Below are 20,059 nucleotides of genomic sequence, written 5' to 3'. Positions count from 1 at the left end.
AAGTGCGTTACAACTCAGCGTAAAATTGTACGGCGGTTAACCTTGTGTTTCTGTCACGGTTTCATAATCACATCACATCTCTCCAGCCACCACTCACCTGGCCATCTTTACAACCCGACCACCACCACAACTTCCTCTTACTCCCAAAGACATTCCCTGGTCATCTCCAGTAAACACACACACACACACACACACACACACACACACACACACACACACACACACACACACACATTCCAATACAGTGTGTGTATTTGTGTCTGTGTGTGAGTGCTTGTTTTTACTTAGTGGGTGTTAAGGATGTTGTGTGTTTGTGTGGGCTGTGCGCTGCATCTCTGAACGGTAGTACGTTCAGTACTGATAGATTAGGTAATAGCCATCAGGTCATAATGGGTATTGAACCTGTGTTTCCTCATGAGCAAATTCCTCTAATGCAGGAAGGGAAGAGACAATTGCAATTTATTTTTAGAAGCATGATTGAATTCACATGGGCCATTAAATAATTGCAGTATTTGTTTCGTTTTCTAGCATTGTTTATTAGCTTTGTGCCGCTCGTTATTTTGATGGATGAGCCTGTTCTTGATAGATCAATGAAAGGCCAAAAGTCAGTGATTGCTTCTCCTGCTGGAGCATCAGTGACCTTTACGCTCAGCTTTTCCTTTGAGACGTTTAGATGTTTAGACATTTGATGGCTGGGTACGGCTAAACTGAACTGCTTTTTCTTCCGGGAAAAGATTGTCCCACTCTTGACCTGACAATCAACATCGGCACCTCTGTTGTTTCCCCGACTCACACTGCAAGGAATCTGGGTGTGATCCTAGATAACAACCTGTCCTTCACGGCAAACTTCGCTGCTACAACCCGTTGCTGCAGATACACGCTTTACAACATCAGGAGGATACGTCCCCAGCTGACCCAGAAAGCCACGCAGGTTCTGGTCCAGGCTCTCGTCACCTCACGCCTAGACTACTGCAACTCCCTCCTGGCTGGTCTACCTGCATGTGCCATCCGACCTCTGCAGCTCATCCAGAATGCAGCGGCTCGTCTGGTCTTCAACATTCCTAAATTTTCCCACACCACTCCGCTCCTCCGCTCCCTCCACTGGCTTCCGGTAACTGCTAGAATCCACTTCAAAACAATGGTACTTGCGTACCATGCTGCGAATGGATCTGGCCCTTCCTATATCCAGGACATGGTTAAACCGTACACCCCAGCACGTGCACTCCGCTCTGCATCAGCCAAACAGCTCGCTGCACCCTCACTGCGAGGGGGACTCAAGTTCCCATCAGCAAAAACACGTGGGTTTGCTATCCTGGCTCCAAAATGGTGGAATGAGCTCCCCATTGACATCAGGACAGCAGAAAGCCTGCACATCTTCCAGCGCAGACTGAAAACTCATCTCTTTCGACTCCACCTCGAGCGATAGAATTACTAACAAAGAACTGCTAACAGAGCACTTATATACTAATAAAGGACTGGCTTATCTATAGCCAGTTGAGTAGCACTTGAAATGTTTGGCTCTATGAAACCTGATGTACTTATATGATTCTGTTTTCTTCAAGGTTGTGTCTTCCTGGTCGAGTGTACTTATTGTAAGTCGCTTTGGATAAAAGCGTCAGCTAAATGCAATGTAATGTAATCGCCTTTAGCTGTCTTTTCCCTTCTTTCTTCACCTTAATGATAGGATTAGGTTGCATTCTACTGCCCAGTTGATATTATATCTGCCATTAATACTTCTATACAAGGTTTTTGGCTGGGGTGTGTGTGTGTGTGTGTGTGTGTGTGTGTGTGTGTGTGTGTGTGTGTGTGTGTGTGTGTGTGTGTGTGTGTGTGTGTGTGTGTGTGTGTGTGTGTGTGTGTGTGTGTGTGTGTGTGTGTGTGTGTGTGTGTGTGTGTGTGTGTGTGTGTGTGTGTGTGTGTGTGTGTGTGTGTGTGTGTGTGTGTGTCCTCATCCTCTTCAGTTTTGTCTTTCCTCTGAATTTAATGTAGGTTGTCTTGTAAGCCCATGTGGGTTTGGTGTTGTGAAGCTAACAATTGAGCGGCCCGACCAAGCAAGGAGGCAGAGGCAGAACGTCCAAAAATACAACCCGGTGTGGGCATTTATTAACTCATACACATGACACAGCCTCAATCTGCTGCTCCTGTGCGCACAGTCACCAGCCACCACACTACCAGCCTCCAAACAGACAGGGCAACAGAGCCTAAATACACACCCACACTAATCAAACCAACAGGACACAGGTGAGGGGGGAGGAGACAACACAGGGCACCAGGTGCACACAATCAGCAACAGACATGGGGATAGGGGAACACTTTTCAACATAAAACCAGGAAACAGAGACAGACAAACTAAAACACAGACAGATGCACAGACTACATACACTTTGCCACCAATGAAGCTACAGAATCCGTAACGGAGGCCGAGATCTATGGCCCCAGAGATCACCTCCGTTACAGATGTATGTCACTAGAATAAAAATACTCACCCATAAGAACTGTTTTTGCTCCATTAGACAGTTCAAGGTTCAAGGCTTTTATTTGTTATACATACATAAATACAGTGTAGTTATGTTGATGAAAATCTTAGGTCACAGGCTCCACAATAAAACAGAAAAACAGAAAAAATAGAGCAAGTAAATACTGAAATAAATAGTACAATTGTGAAATAGTGCAATAAGAGTCTACAAGTGATTGTAATATGATATATTAGATAAATCATTTCTAAGTAGCAGCCAGATGAATGTTATGGATGTTGTTTCAACTGTTCAGGTGTTTAACAGTCTTATTGCCTGTGGGATGAAACTGTCCCTGAATCTGGTGGTTTTAGTCCGGATGCTGCGGTAACGCCTGCCAGACGGCAGCAGACAGAACAGTTTTTGGCTGGGGTGATGGGGGTCTTTTATAATCCTGAGGGCTTTCTTCCTGAGCCGCTGGGAGTAAAGGTCCTCCATGGATGGCAGCTCCGTCCTGGTGATGTTCTGTGCAGTTTTCACCACCCTCTGTAAAGCCTTACGGTTGAGGGCGGTGCAGCTGCCGTACCAGGCCGTGATGCAGCCAGTCAGAATACTCTCTATGGTGCACCTGTAGAAGTTGCAGAGTATCCTGGAGTCCATGTTGAACCTCCTCAGCCTGCGGAAGAAGAAGAGCCACTGTCTAGCTTTCTTGGTGATGGTGTTAGTGTGGTGAGTCCATGTCAGTGATGTGGACCCTGAGGAACCTGAAGCTGCTGACTCTCTACCGTAGTCCCATTGATGGCGATGGGGGTGTGTCCCTCTTTCTGCTGCTTCCTGTAATCCACAATCAGCTCCTTGGTTTTGCTGATGTTGAGATGGAGGTTGTTATTCTGGCACCAAGATGTCGCCGTCGGTGATCTGGCCGATGACGGTCATGTCGTCAGCAAACTTCACGATGGTGTTGGAGCTGTGTGTGGCCAGGCAGTCGTGTGTGAACAGGGACATACCACCATAGTCCATGTCCAAGTGTACATTGTTAAGTAGTAATAATAGTCAAAGCCAGAGAATCTGGGCTATTGTTATAAATAATGTTGTATCGTTTGTGACAGGCAAAAGGGAATTTAGAAGTGTTTGATCATCTTACACTGAGTTTATGGTGTTATTTTAAAAACTACTGGGAATAATTAGTGAACAAAAGCACAAAACAATTTAACACATTTCCCAACTAAATTCCAGTTAATTAATAACAAAAACAAGATAATCCGTCCACGTAATTACATCTCACATATAAACATGACAATACAATCACACTAAGGGGCAATTCTCTGTTCTACCACCAGCCTAACATGTATGTCTTTGGACTGTTGGAGGAAACCTGAGAAGTGATCATGAAACATTGATCCGGCTGCACTTAATGCTCTTCCTGTTTTGTACATTAAAACAATTTGAGACGAGCAGCTTGGAGCAATACTTGGCACTGCTGTCTGTTACCTCGAGGAGGTAAAAATCAATGCAAAACTAACTGAAAACCAGAGGGAATTTAAATGTGTGTTTTCTCTTAGCACTTCTGACTGCTGAGTGTTGGATCGTCTCCAACTGCTGCCGGCTAGAAAATAAGTCTACAATGTAAACTGAGCAGCTCAATGTGGCTTGTCGCAAACAAAGAAGAAAAATGTAATGTTCATTTTTTCTTTTGTTTGTATAATATTCCATTTTCACATCAGCATTTTCACTCTGGACCAGAGTCAACTGCAATTCCAGTTGTTTACCTAATACATGTTTGAGTATAAAGTACAGTTTTAATTGTTGCTGATCTAATTCAAAGTTGCAAAATGTACTTAATATTTTTGTTAAATGAAATGAAGAGAATCTGCTCCTTAACACTGAGAGTTTATTTAACAACATTTCTCATTCTGTTTTTCCAACCACTTAGTGTTTGTGCCCTCTGACATCTCCTGCCTCCAGTTTCTAAAGAGCATCCTTACTCTGACTCTTAAAAGTCCTCAACTTGCAGCTCTGGAGAAGCTTGTTTTAATCGCAGCCTGTGAGTGTTACTATTTCTAGTATCAGATTTTGGCTGAGTGTGCTCCCACCCTCGCAGCGCTGTTTGCCAGAGCTCCTCCACCCTCACCCAAAATGTGAAAGTGTTTTAAAGCTCTCTGAATTCCCTTGGTTCTTCTTAAAGAATATTGTTTCTTTGTTTCTCTCCTTTATTGCTTTCTCTATTATCGCTTACATCTCTCTCTCTTAATTTCTGAAATGGTGCGCTGTTATAGCAATTGAAGACACTAATTTATACCGTGGAATAATAGTATCCCTCTTAAAGGGAGGTTAATAGGATGTCAAGGCCAAGGGCACACACACACACACACACACACACACACACGCACAATTAAGCATATATAACGGAGGTCAAATCTAAAAAGATAAATGTGGCCCTGTCCTCTTGACTCCTGAGCCAGCGGGCAGTGAGGTCATGCCTCTTGATGGAAATGTCAAGTGTTGGGAGGCAGGGGAGGTTTCAGAGTGACGGTAACACTCACAGTTAACGTGTCTCTGAAGATGTTGCAGGAGAAAGAGACGGACCAGACTGTTAGACAAAGACTTAAACATGAACACCATCATCTGTTCTTGAGTCGTGCCCAAATAAATATATCAGTTGCAGACACTGACAACAAAATATATTGGTCTATTGAATTTCTAAGTTCATTCTTGATGAATAAAAGGTTAACACATTTGCATGACAGCTTCCCAACACCTTTTACTTTATGTCTGACAGTGGATCAAGGTGTCGGGCTTCATTAAATATTAATTTCTCCTTGTTTACCACGATAAGGGAAACCATGTGTTTGAACAAAATCATATGACTATACCACTTTACCACTGGTAAATTACGACAATTTACAACACTAAAAACATCAAAACATAATCAAGTTGGTTGGAATAATAATGGCAACTTTGAAGTGACTACTGAATATTTATTTGTCCTTTTTTGCTCATGTGTGTATTTATTCACGATTCATCATAGAAAATTTGTCAAATCTGAAGTCTAAACGATCATTGTAGGTTAGTGTAGTGTTTTGTATGGCATTTACATTTGATCTCTGCTGTCAGTTTGTCATTACCTGAGTTCATTCTGTATTCCTGCAGCAAGGCAAATATCAGTGATGTTTGAGGGATGAGCTCACATTCTGTCTCTCCGAAACATCAGACAACTGGACTCTAGACGATCAATAAGCGGTGCAAACACTGGTAATATATTTACAGAGAGAGCAGAGGGAGGAAAAGAGAGGTAGCGAGATGAAGAAAAAGATAAATGACTGCAAGTTAGCGGTTTAGAGTGGCAGCAATTCACCCTGAGATAGAGTGGAGGAAACCGAAGTGGCCTGGTGTCTCGTCAGTGTCAAGGTACACTAACATTACACACACACACACACACACACACATTGTGTGGATATAATAATAGACAGGCTGATGATTGAGACAGGAGGTAGCTTTTAAGGTACAGGAGTCAGGACAATAAAAGCTGCTACTGTAGAACCAAGGCTGGTGTCGGGTTGATGCTAAAGGTGTTGGCAAGAACTACCAGCATGTTCATCTTTATAATCTCAGATATATACTGCGGTCTGATGTAGGTACCATCTTGATAAGTAGACATGTTGGCTGATTTTAGTCCACGTGAAATCAGATGTCGGCGAACAAATACCAGTATACTCACTTCGTTGGCATATTGTTGGTGTCCACGCTAGCTGTGATATTGGGACTGATATGCAGAATAAGGTGCAGGTTAAAGGAACAGTTTGAAATCATGGGAAGTATGCTTATTCATTTGCTTGCCCCTCTTGTGTCTGTACTTCAGATATAAACCCAGCAGCCAACTAACTTGGCTTAGCCTGGCACTGTTCGAAGAAATAACATTGAACATTCAAATTCATTCATGCTTTTCAGTGAGTGGCTCATTCATTAGTGTTAAGTGCAGCAATTATAACACTTTGCTGTGGGTTGATTTCACAAAGATGTAATGCTCATGTGCTTGTACTAAAGGGATTGGACTGTCTTGTTACTGCTGCAATTCTTTGTTAGCTCAGCCTTTTCGATCAAATGTCAACCATCTCCTATCGGTCAGCTTTGTGACTTCAGAGTCCTTGGTTGGAATTGGGAAGTGTTACGTTAGCTTGTCTCTGTTTGCTCTGCTTTGGTTCTCTGAATTGTTGTCATTTGGTCTGATTTTGTATGGGCAAAAAAGCAAATTGAAATTGTTTCCAGTTTAGTGCCAACTCCCGGGATGATTGAAGACGCCTGCAGTGTAATCATCTAGTTACTAATATTATTTAGTTAGACATTATTACTAGTTTTAAGTCCTTTTGGGGACCTTTGTTGCATTTCAAGGATAAGTCTGGCGCTTCATATATTTTCATATTGTAAAATAAATAATATCCTAAAACAAACAACGGCTGTAAGCGTTTTTTATCCCCGAGCAAATTGGTTATCACAGACGACACAAACCTTTTAAAAGTGTCACAAGATGGTAATTTTATTCTTTTAAAGGCTGGATCATTTCCATAAACAGACAAGCAATTTGTCTTCTTTTCTGGAACACCATTTATTTTATCCTTCTTCTAGCTTTTGCATTTCCTGCGTTTCTTCCTGCTTAGAGCAAATCTTTCCCTCTGCCTCTTTGAAACAATCCGATGCTAGTGAGAGGACCGACTGCACACATCGCCATAGCAACACAGTCTTAATGATGGCAACAAGCGTGACCTGAAGATTTCATTTGAGAGCGTCTGGGAGAGGGATGGAGTGTGAAGCCACAGCTCAATTGACTCCTCAGTTATGCCCTCTAATATGGTTTCCTCTCACTTCTTCCTCTACTTATTAATCAGCTCTCTTCCTCTTTTTCAACGGACAATAATGAGGCTGAATCGACACTTCATCGCGCCGGTTGGCCTCGTCTGTTTGGTAACCACCATGGTGAAATCTAATCTAACTCCTTAACACACATAAACCACAAACCATAGCTCCACACACGGTGCCAAACGGCGCTCAGTGTTTATGTCATTATCTCTGAGATGCTGGTGCTGCTGACCTCATGGAGCAGGTTACCAGAGGTTGCTATGGTTACACAGAAAAGAGGGCGACACTTCCCCTTAAAGGTGTATCTGAAGTGGGATATGATTAAAAAAAAAAAAAAATCCAAATCAAAGATAACAGTTTGCATTCCTAGACAGATCATTTTTGATCTGCAAAGCAAAACGCACACGCACGCACGCACACACACACACACACACCACAGCTTATTTTTCCCTCAGGACCTCAGCCCACCTCTTCAGCTCAGTCTTTGACCCTGACTATTTCTCTGCATTGGGGAATGTATTAAAATATATGCTAAGCATATTGTAGTTTAGCTGGAGGCTCTCAAACCGTAGTCCACAAACCAATCGGCAAAGCGAGATTGCTACGTCCACTTCTTAGTAAATGGTAAGATATGTTTCTAAGTCTTTTTTTCTTGACCCTTGTTCGTGCATTACATTCACAGAAATGTGTATTACATCACATGAGTCAGGAACCTCTTTTGAACATTTCTCTCCTTTCTGTCACCTCATTTCCTATCATCTCTTGACTGAAAAAAAAAAGAGAAACATAAATGCCTGCCTATGCTCCAGCTATCTTACATTAACCTTTATTCAGCCGGGCATGACATGTTGGAAGTTATCCGTAAACACACGTCTACCACTTTGTTCCTCTGAGCTGGATGTACCACAGGCTGATGTTAGCTGATATGGTTGCAGTTTGTTTGACAGCAAAATAAACCTTTGTAATACTTTGCCAAACATTTTGTAATAGGTGCTCTAGCTCCACTGAGCTGTTATATTTGTATGTTATCATTTCACATGATTTGTCCCAGTGAGCGTTTGGTGTAAGCTGCTGATTAGGATTCATCAGACATACACTATTAAATGTGCGTAAAATGATGCCTTATTATATTAGTGGATCCTCCACTAATTGTCTGTCAGTGTTTTAAAATACCATGAGGAGCATTCCGTCTCTATTAGTGCAGCTGTAAAGGACAAAACATTCTTTTCTGATGAGGACATACTTCTTATTTATTACAAAGTGTTTGCAAGTATTTCATAAACATTAAACATCTAGTAGCAATTTAAGTTTTTCTTACGCAATGTATAAAATAATCCATTGAGGTTTTGTCTGTTATGAGATGCAGATGTTTGCGTTCTGTTCCAGTTTAGGGCTACCTCCAGTCTATTGTTAATCTTTATGATTGACAGCTTTAAAGAAGCAGGAAGCACACAAAAACAAACTCATTATAAAAAAGTACTTCAGGCAGTTTTGGTTTGATTTAATAGTTAGATTGAGTAGACCATTTTTTATGACTTCTGTCTTCCTGGGGTTATTTAACATATGGAGATCTTTTTTTTTTATGGCATTAAGATTTTAAATTACTTTCTCACTGTTAATGTACTAAAATGGCTATCAGCGCTTCAGGGTAAAAGGGGGGAGAGAGGGAGTGTGTTAAAGCTATATTCTCTTGTTCTTCTCTATTTCCAGACTCTATGTAGTAAAAACTAGATGGGTAACAACTTACTTTACCAATGTTTTACATTAATGTAAATATGTATTTATAAGAAAGGTTGTTCTTTAATGCTCTTTTATTGGCTTGTAACTTTAACAAATGTTGACACACTCTGTATGGATGCTTAATAGAGGTGGCTAAAGGGATGAGAGGGATGAAAGTGACCTATAAACCTAAACATAAGATTATCTCCTATCCTCTGATCTAATTTTCTATGCAATTTCAAAAGACAATCTTTAAGACCAGCCTCATTTAATAAAATGGGTTTACTGCAAATTAGCATGACCTAAAAAATCTGATAAAAATGTGTTTTCGGTGAAATCCCCCATGTGTAACAATCTGAAGTGTCTGTGAAATATGATTATGAAACTGTTGGTTTGGCTGTAGCTGTAATAAGCGACAGAAGGGAGAAAAGATTAAAAGGAAACTTCAGTTCGTCATAAGCAACATGGCAGCGTGAAGTGACAGTCACCCTATCTTTCAGAGCTGCTGCCTTTTGAAGCTCGCACTGATGAGAAGAACCGTCTATACTGTATGTGCACAAACGTGGAAGATACGTTGTTTGTGATAAACAATCACTGACCAAAAAAAGAGAAGCCCCAAATAGAGCTGCTGCGACGTGCCTCTGCGTTTATATTTGAGGTTTTGTTTTTGCATCCTGTTGTTGCCGAGGTGGTGCTGCAGTCCGTCGTGATTTAAGTAATTCCGCTACTTACTAAAATAGCAAATCTTACTTGTCAGCACCCACATGTACCCATCAACCCACATGAGTTGTATTATGTCTCCAGGGTGTGGGCCTAGATGGAAAGAGGACAGTGGACTGTGGAAGTGAAGGATGCTGGTATTCTAAATAAAAAGCACAAAGGAGTACAAGACATGCAGAGATATACTGAAGCTGATGATTTGCTGTTAGTCTCTGTTCAGAGTGACATTTAGAGTTATTTCTTGTGGCAGTATTGATTCTGCCTCGGTGAAAATGGCTGGTTTGTGTGAGTTAGTTAAATCCACAAATCTCTCCTCACTCTGTTCTGTCCTCTTTCCCCAGAAACCAAGGCGGAGCTGGAGGATCTCATGGCAGACATCAAGAAGTTGGCCAACAAAATACGCTCCAAATTAAAGAGTGAGTATATATACTGTTTTCAATTGCTGAAGCTAACGTAATAGTATGTTCAGTAGTTAATGAGTTGCATATGGACTTCTCAGTGTGAGCCAGCTCCATACAGACTTCGTTACACTTGTTTACTTCAAAATACTCCCCAATAACTCTTCCCAAGTTAATTTTAGACCAGGAGCTTTGACGTTTGGCAAAATAGATTAAGTATCTCTTCTTCAATTTTCACCCAGAGGTGGTATATCACTTTTTAGAGTAATCTAATATCTAAGGTATGTAAGAGGGTCTCCCGCTATATTTTGCAGAGTAAAACTTAGTACATACAGAGATGCTTTGTGAGATATAAATGATTTCACAATACATAGATATAGGGAAGTTCCTACCACCAAAGTTGAAAATTAATCGACAGAAAATTAATCCACTACTTCTTTCATGAGTGTTTCATAATGAAATCACAAGGGGTAACAATAGAGAGACAGGGAACTGTATCTTCTGACAGCTAGCATACAACCTCAGTTAAACTCAGTGAAGAGTCTTCACTGAAGAGTCTGACTTGCTTCAGAGGTGGTGGATGTGGTTCATATGCATGGACACACTTTTGTTCACACTGGTGTGCAAACGTAACACACTAATGTTACGAGAACATACTGTGTGCAGGCCTAATGGATGAAGCTGGTCTGAGATCTTACTCCTTGAGATACTTATAGTGTACAGTGTTGTGTGTATGTGCCTACAATTCTGACGCATGTTTCTCTTTCTCCTTTTTCTTTTGGCATATACCAAGAGTTTACCATATTCAAAAGCAAAGCTTCTGTCAATCACATAACCTTTTTTTACATTACCTAAAACTCTCTCCTGTGCCTCCCTAACAGGCTCAGTTGTCAAAGAATCGAGGTCAGGGATAAAAGATCTGTATACAGTATGTTTCAGGGAAGTAGAGCATAACGTGATGAGAAAGGGCTAGAAGATAATAGCCCCTTTCTCTCCTACTGCGGGACTAAAGCCATATATAAACACACTCACACAGTTTAATGTGCTCATACATGTACAGTGGTACACACAAGTCTATCAATCAGAGCAGGCTCTGCATCACAGGCCTCTGACGGAGCCACTCCACTCCACATCAGTTGTTGCCACAGGTTACCTTAGTGTGCGTGTGTACGTGCGTGCGTAACTACATCCTGGGATAGATCCTCAAGGGGACTCACGTCATTTACTGTACCTTTTGCCTTGAGATCACTTTCCATCTATGTCATGGATTCAGTGAGTTAATGTACATTTTGGGGTAGTTTCAGACATGTGAACATTAGCAAAAGGGACACCCTCAAATTGCTTCAGAAGTTGTTTTTACTAGAAAAGAGTACAAAGCTCCTTTTTCAATTGAAAAATTTGAATTTAAAACTTTTCTAAAAGTACTTATAATGTGTGTTGAAAGTACAAACTAACTACATTTTCAGTAGGGTTTCACTTTGTAGGTGAGATGAGCCTGAATCTATGAAGACACAGATTTAACAAGATCAACGGGTGGCTTTAATAATTCCCACAAATGTTTTGGCAACATTTCAATGTTACAAATAATTTAGATTTGACTTTGTTTTCATAGTACAGAGAGGAGGCACTTACACAATCAAATGCAGTTTATCTAGATATGAATATGCTAAAAAAAAAGTAGTAACCCAATTATTTATGACAAAGCTCATTATTGTCTGAGAAGAAGGCTGTTGCTTTATTGCTATGTTAAACTAAACAATGTGCATATTAATTGTTAGTTAACATATTATATGCTCAGGCTGTTTGCAGACAGGGAGACGTACAGTAGGTTCACTCAGAGCTGCAGGTGTACACATCTCACAAAGGGTCTGATGATGGAATATGTGCAGGAGCTGGTACAGCCGTCTCATCCCAGTTAAAATGATAGTAACATTGGAATGTAAATGAGCAGGCATGACATCTCTGTATAATTCACATTCAATTGATGATTGCTTCACATGGCCTCACATTGACAGTCTTGAATGTAAGCTTTTATGCTGGCAGTGGCTCCTCTTCAATTACTTGCTGAGGTGTGAATGTGAGGCAGCAGTAAGGAAAGTGCTGTTCAAGCAGCCATGTGTTGAATTAGAAATGGATTAGTTTCTACAAAAGAAAACGGTATATATTTATTTGATCTTATAATGTATCCATCCATATATTTACATTTCTGTATCATCTTTTTTCTTAGATTCGTACTTTTATATGTTATATTTTTTTCATACATTTTGTTGAGGGAGCCTGACATCCAAAGGTATTGCCAACGAGGCTAATCTGTATCTGATGTGCATATATAAAATAACTATAAACTAGATACTAAGATATCTGAAAAACAATTAAGGATTTTTATTACTTACTGAGAGTTATGACTTATTTTAGATTAAAAATTGGTTTTTAATCTCATCCTAATCCTAAATCCTAAAACTCTAAGGACACTAAAATCATCAGAGCAGTTTGTTTCATACAACACTTTTATTTGGTTTGGTGTAATGAACCTCTAAAGACAACTAAAGACTGCAGTCATAATGTTATTTAATCTTTTTGTTCATTTTAAAAGAGGGCACTCTCGCTGATGTTGAATGCACATTTTATTGTATCTTTGCAGGTATCCAAAACTCCATTGAGCAAGAAGAAAGTCAGAACAAGTCATCAGCTGACCTGAGGATACGTAAGACGCAGGTACAGTTCAATTAAACGTACTTTATACTTATTTTTGCTCGCCAACATCTGCTTGGAACTGTTTCACTTTTACCTGCAGCTCCTCCATATTCCTCTCGCCTTTTAGCATGCCCACTGACTGCTTTGAGTTTAATTAATGTTGTCACTTCAGTGGGAACACACTATATACAAAAGACTGACTCAGAATAGTACTGTAGTATGTATTAGGGACACACTGACACTGAATGTCATTGTATGTTTGCACCTGCTGCTCATCGGTTAATTTACAATTCAAAGTACTTATTAAGTCGGTGTGTGATGCTGTTGTTCCTCGCTGTGTCTCCAGCACTCCACACTGTCTCGTAAGTTTGTCGAGGTGATGTCAGAGTACAACACCACCCAGTCGGATTACAGGGAGCGCTGCAAAGGACGCATTCAGAGACAGCTGGAGATCAGTGAGTAGACGTGGGAGACTAAACCCTCCACCACCCTCATACTGACTGCACTCGTGATAACACTGTGAGAATTACAGTTACACATCTGCATCTCTTCCCAGTCATAGTGTTGCAGTTTTCTAGTTTGTATCAAAACTCATGTGGATTTAGATATTCGTGCCAAAAGCGAGGTGTTATGCATATTTTTCTGAATTATTTTTCTACTTTCTATCGTCCCATTCTTTTAAACATGATATCTTGGAAAGGAAATGTCTTAATATAAAACACATCTTCCAATAACCTTAAGCTTACAAAGGCACTAAATAGATAATAGATCAACACAGCTGGGACTTCACCAACTGGTTTTTGGCCTTAACTCAATAAGTCATATGCTAATTAGGATAATTTCACACAAATCTCTAATAGGATAAAATTATGAATTCATGACATTTTGAACTGACATGACTATAAAATGTAAATGTACTATTTGGTTAACGCTTACAAGCGTGATCTACCACATGACAAACCTTCAATGAGGCAGCCACTTTCAATGGGCGGACATTTGTAATCAACTTGGGTCATTTCTGTCCAAAACAGCTGTTCATGTTCATATTTCTCTTTCAACTATTGTGTTAAGTCTGTCTACCTGATATGTCTAAGGATATGCCAGTACTTCTATATACTATTTTATACATTTGTGATTGATGTAATACGTTTCTATGACTGTAATTAGAGACATGCAAACTACTGCAGCTCAAAAATATTAACAACATAATTGGTCAGATTCATGTGGTAAAACGTAACCAACACAACCTTCTGCTAGCGTCATAAACACTTCCCACACATTGTCTTGATAATTCTGTTGGTAAACGGTTTTTCAACAGTCTAAGTAAGCTTAAATGAATTGACACCATCCACTCTACTGGGTATTTGTGCAGTTGGAATTATAAAACCACATGTTCCCCATCGTCTTCTGCAATCTTGTTACCTACAGTTTGTTACATTTATTATTAATGAAAAAAGAGGCTTTAACGTGGTTTGTAAAAAGGTATTTACCTCAGTTCCTGGCCTTTATTGTCCCCAAGGGGACATTTGTCTGACAGGAAAGTATAACAAAGAACACAGACCATAACATCTCATAGATATGTAACACAAAGTGCAAATATGCTGGAAACAAATGCTTTCGAGTGTCATTTGACAGCATTACATATAACTCAGAGAGTACGCCCAACAATTATCATCCCACCCAAAAAATTGGTGTTGTTGACAGAAATGTAATTTAATTCTATACAGTATGTTCATTAGAATGTTTCTGTTGTAGTGTAGCAAAACAACAAATCTCACACTAAATCCACTTTCCAAAACACGTGCATCACTAACACCTACTCCCATATACTGCACATGCCAGGTTGCTGCAGCTCCTCACACTTGTGTCACACTGTATGCATAATATGAAATGACAGTATTATCTGCAGGCCCCGAGCTCCTGGACCACGACATCGTGGCATGCTGCATTGTGACGGCTCCTGCTGACAGTCCCTGTGATACAGTCACCTTTTACACAAAGCATGCAGGGAAAAACACTATGACTCATTTAGTGGTAATAGCAGAGGGGAGCAGGGGCAGTTGGCACAGACGTAATCTCCTCTGGCCATCTGTCAGACTTGCATCAGGTCTGTGTGTGTGAGCACTGCCCACTAAGTCAAAAGAACAGAAGTGACAACACACAGTACTGTCTGGGGTTAATCAATAAACAAACACAAACGCATCCGCATGGAATTAAAGCACACACGTCTGACTCACTTTCCTCTTGAGCTCATCCGGTTCATTTGGATTTGGTGTGTCAGCTGAAGGCGTCACAGGAGGCCTTAGCCGATACGACCTGTCGTCAGGGAAGGGATTACAACACACAGGATGGTGTGGAGACAGATTGAGAGGAAAACTTACAGTAGGAGTAATGGGGATTTGCTTTTAATGCATTTGAAGTTTAACAAGCCATCCTCCCTTCCAAATTCCCTGCTGGATTTTTCTATACATGAAAATAAGAGGGTATACAACTTTTCTTTGGAATAACTTAAGCAATAATGACATGTTAGCTTTCAATAAAACATAAGCAACCATAAATCGTTTTCTCCAATCCAAGCACTGTCTGCCTGATCTTATACAGTGTAAAACATGTCCTTAAAACACTGCGGATGTGTGGGTGGGGCAACTTCCTTCCACTTAAGTATAATTGCATGCTAAAAGAGAGGCAAGGGCATGGGTGCCCTGACCCACGACCAATAGCTGTAATGTATCCAGGGAAAGTCTAAAGAGTGCCACATGGGGATTCTGCTTGATTAAAGTTACGTTTTTGGGTTCAAAGGAACCACATTATCCAGTTAAGCTTTCCTCTTCAGATAACATTGGTCCTGATTTTGACACACTACAATTCCTTTGTGTTATATGACAAGAGAAGTGTATTTCTTGTTTTGCCTACCCCTTTGACTTGTTTGTGTGCAAATCAATAGGAGTGTGTCACACACAGAGGGACACCTTGTCTCGTCTGTCGGACCCAGTATCGATGTTTACTTTGCTGCTTCACTCAGAGATACAGAGATAAGAGAAACAGCGAAGCGATTCTGTGACGTACAGTTAACGAGTCAAGAGAGCAGCATTTTTGCCATTATTTGCATGGAAAACTGTGCCACATTAACCCCAAGCCCAACTGCATTTGCATTTAACCTCACCAAATGCTTTTCTATATTTATTTAGAATTATTTTGACAAAAATGGCTGCACTTGTTCAGGTTCTTTTGATACAGTAGTTTCCATGTACTACGGATACTTCTGTCACATATCTTCAAGTCAAGCCCTTTATTTGCAGAATACAATGTATTATTTAACAGTTTGGATAACTTTGATCCCTTTCTTATCTCATTAATAAACAATGATTGTTATGAGTTTGATACGAAACGTTTTTTAAATGGATACCAGGCGATTGTACGGTAATTATGAACCTGGAGCCAGGAGATGACAATCAACAACAGATACTAGCACATCTAAATCTCACTCATCACACTTTGCATCTTGTTATATCCACTCAAACATCAAAGCATAAAACTGACATGCTGTGGTTCTATTGGCATCCAGTGGTGACTCCATGAAATAGCACAGCCTTTTAAACCACATGACGTTTTAGCACTTTTTTATACCATTCAAACAAACAGACAGGATATTAATGAGGCAATAAACTAGGACAGAATTCTGCCTTTTGGCTCTAGCTTCATGTGTAAATGACAAAGTGATAAAAGTGATATCAATCCTCTACAACAGTATCGCATCTAATTTATAATAATTATTTTTAGTTTATTAATAACTTCAAATACCAAATATGTATTTACCAGCAGGATGTTGGTCAGGCATCACAGAGCGTCATTGACATTTGATTGTAATGTTTTATTTCCCTGTGGACACTATGCTAAGAGAGACACGCTCACAATGCAGGGGATAACAACACATATCCCCTGCATAGCAGAGAAATTGACCTGTATGTGTGCAGATGAGATACAATTTATCATTCCTTTGCTGCTGAAATTGCCGCGAACAGAAGCCTTTAAAAAAAAAAACACTCGCCTCTTTCGCTCTGCATGGGTGAACATTTGTGTGGTTTGCCTTTCCACTCTGTTCCTTAGGGGGCTCACTTCATTTGTGTTACATAACAATGGGAATTAAACAATACTGTTACTGGTAGCAACATAGTATGAGTGATGTAATTGCCCATAAATGCTACGGTTGAAGTGAGACTTCTTGGCTTCATATTCGGCTTCTCGGGGTTTGGGTCTCCATGGTAACAAATAAGAGCCTCCCTCAGAGCCTGTGTGTGTCTGTGTGTGTGTGTGTGTGTGTGTGTGTGTGTGTGTGTGTGTGTGTGTGTGTGTGTGTGTGTGTGTGTGTGTGTGTGTGTGTGTGTGTGTGTGTGTGTGTGTGTGTGTGTGTGTGTGTGTGTGTGTGTGTGTGTGTGTGTGTGTGTGTGTGTGTGTGTGTGTGTGTGTGTGTGTGTGTGTGTGTGTGTGTGTGTGTGTGTGTGTGTGTGTGTGTGTGTGTGTGTGTGTGTGTGTGTGTGTGTGTGTGTGTGTGTGTGTGTGTGTGTGTGTGTGTGGGAAGTGAGATAAATAGGGTTGGGTAGCACTAGTGCATTGGTTTGGTTCTTCTTCACAATTATCCATGACTCATTGTCACCCCTCTCCAACCTCCATCCCCTAACTGTGACCCTCTTTGATGTTGTAGTTTTAGTGTTAATGGTGGTGAGATTCCTTATTATCAGAGAGGCCTGGAGAAAAGGGAAATGATCATTGGTGAACGTTGTATATCACTCCTCTTTGTGTCCTTTCATTTGTAAAACTCTAAAATGTCATAGTTGAACATGAGTTGATTCTCAAGCCGGCTTCTGAAACAGCAGGACTGCTTAACCACAACTAAATGAAATGCATTGCTTTTATATGGATATGAAGTTTGGATTAGACATGATAGACATGGCCCAGTAAATGTAAATGCGCTCCCTGAAAAACACATGGACACATGTTCATGCACCGATCAACATTTGAGAGCAGCTTCATCAGTATTCTGTTCATGGAGGCAATCATCTGCTACGACTCCCAAACATCGTCACTCACCATGAACCTATACAGTACCTGCTCTGCACTGAGGCCTTCATCACACATCAAAAAACACAATACACACACTGATTAGGTCAAGAATAGAGGTTTATATTTGCCTTCAAAATCTCCTGGGTGCCACAAATGCTGGAGGTCCAGATAGAAAAGGTAGAGCAATATCTGACAGTGACAGCTGTAGCTCCATGGACTTACATTGTGGATAAAAGGGAGTGGTCTGACGATTTACCTTGATTTGGATCTTGACTGTTTGGATGTCAGCAGCTGTGATAACTCATAAGCAAGCTAACTTAGCAAAGCTAGTGCTCTTGTAGTAGTTCTGGTGTCTTTTCTCTTTTGCTGTTTTACTGATGTTTTACTTGTAAAATACTCTTTCGGCCTATTAAAAGCTCTCAAACGAAAAACAATCTCAAATGTGAAGGAGAAAAATCCAAGTAACATTTTAAGTAGAGAAATGCTTTCTCTAAACAGGAGAAAGTTAAACACAGTTTTAAGCTCATTTTGACATCTGAACTCTTTTAGTTCATGTGTTTGGTTGAACTGCTGAGCTTTTATGATGAAAGCTTCCTTCCTATTTTATATCAAACTCCTTCTCCTTGAAATGCAGTTACTTGCAGATTACTTTAAGTCTCTTTTGTCTATTACACCTCAGCTCGTCCTGTAAACCAGGTAAAGGCTTGTGAGGGGTGCAGGGTGTCTGCACAGGGAGGAGATAGCCCTGTTCTGTTTATTCTGTTTCTCGCCCAACAGAGGATTTCATGTGCAGCTGAAAGATTGGCGATGATGCTGACGGTGTCTGACTCTGACTTACAGTGTCAGTGGGGATGAAATTAAGCACACGAGAAGCAGCTGTGAAGGCAAAGTCAGCGCTCGTAAATGTAGCAAAGAGGTGTCAGGGACTTATTTATGAAGTGGGTCAACTCTCATCGGGGAAATAAAGATGGAAGAGGAGCAAACTCAACAGTAGGAAGATGTGCTGATACATGCTGGGTCGCAGGTGGAGAGATTGAAAGATTGTTTGGTGATTACGGCACATTTAAGGTAGTGAAACAGTAGAGGATGTCACTAACTTTGTTTACTCTTAATTAGCTACACACCTGTATGCACACTTTTGCATCAATTGGAGGGGAGAAAATGTCAAAAGATTATCTTCAAGCATGAGATTCAGTTAACCGCTACAAGCTGTTCGGATACAAACATGATGTTTCTGACTCAGTATTTTCATCCTGACCTGTCTTCTTTTGAAACCCTAATATGCAGTGCCTATCTGCTCTTGTACAGTAGGTTTTATAAGCTGGAGAGACAGAGATATATTCACAACAGAATACTTAGCTTGCATAGTATTCATTTATTTGTTGAATACTATACAGTATTTGTAGTTAATGACACTTATTGTATGTCATGCACAGGATGAAAGAGGGTATATAGAACAAATGATTATGCAGTATTTAATCGTGAGAAGTTTTTGCTATATTCCTTGACACCGTATAAGCAAATCCATCCAATTCCACTAATTGGTCTACAGATGAAGAAAACATAGTAATAAGAGCCTCAGCAGAATTCTAGGTCTGTCATTTTAAAGCCTTGTTTGCCCTCATACTGTAATTCTATAAGAAGACCATTTCAGGCTGGAGTTCACTCAGCTGTTCGGCTGCTAGTGTTTAGACAGAGCCGTGTGGATATGACTGAAGATGTGTTGAAGTGTGCATGTGGAGGCTAGTGGTTGTGGGCTTTAACTGAGGCTTGTGGTTGAATAAACGTCTCTAAACATTTAAGATGCTTCGTTGAATACTGACAAACCTAATACTGCACGATGATAGACTAAATAATGGCACTCTGGATTTTTATATCACATCTACCACTGTTCAGAGAGATGCATAAATAAAGAGTTTAAAATGCAATATGATTAATACTAGAGAGACAGATGGATAGAGAGAAAATGGGCATGTGGAAAGGAGAGCCACACAGCCTAGTTTTAATGAATCATCAAACAGACGGCTGGGCTGGGGGGGCAGGGACTGCTATTATCATACAACGATTTGTTATTTTCTAATGTGGTCTTCGTCAACTGGTCAAGAACCTTTAATCAGATGGTATTGCTCCTACACTTCTTAAATCCTGAGCTTAAACAGA

General features: G+C 40.4%; 1 protein-coding gene across 4 annotated transcripts in view; it reads left to right on the top strand.

The window, feature by feature from the left end:
* Positions 1-20,059, top strand: part of LOC117457272 (syntaxin-1A-like) — a 58,559-nt gene that overhangs the window by 32,126 nt on the left and 6,374 nt on the right. For all 4 annotated transcript variants that reach the window (XM_034097243.1, XM_034097245.1, XM_034097244.2 and 1 more), the window contains exons 4-6: positions 10,088-10,162; positions 12,786-12,859; positions 13,185-13,293. In XM_034097243.1, coding sequence (XP_033953134.1) covers positions 10,088-10,162; positions 12,786-12,859; positions 13,185-13,293 — 258 coding nt within the window. The remainder of the gene's footprint in view (positions 1-10,087; positions 10,163-12,785; positions 12,860-13,184; positions 13,294-20,059) is intronic.

This window comes from Pseudochaenichthys georgianus, chromosome 13 (genome assembly GCF_902827115.2).
Source record: "Pseudochaenichthys georgianus chromosome 13, fPseGeo1.2, whole genome shotgun sequence".
Taxonomy (NCBI): domain Eukaryota; kingdom Metazoa; phylum Chordata; class Actinopteri; order Perciformes; family Channichthyidae; genus Pseudochaenichthys; species Pseudochaenichthys georgianus.
Note: the sequence above shows the minus strand (reverse complement) of the source record. Positions and strands in the feature narration are given on the sequence as shown.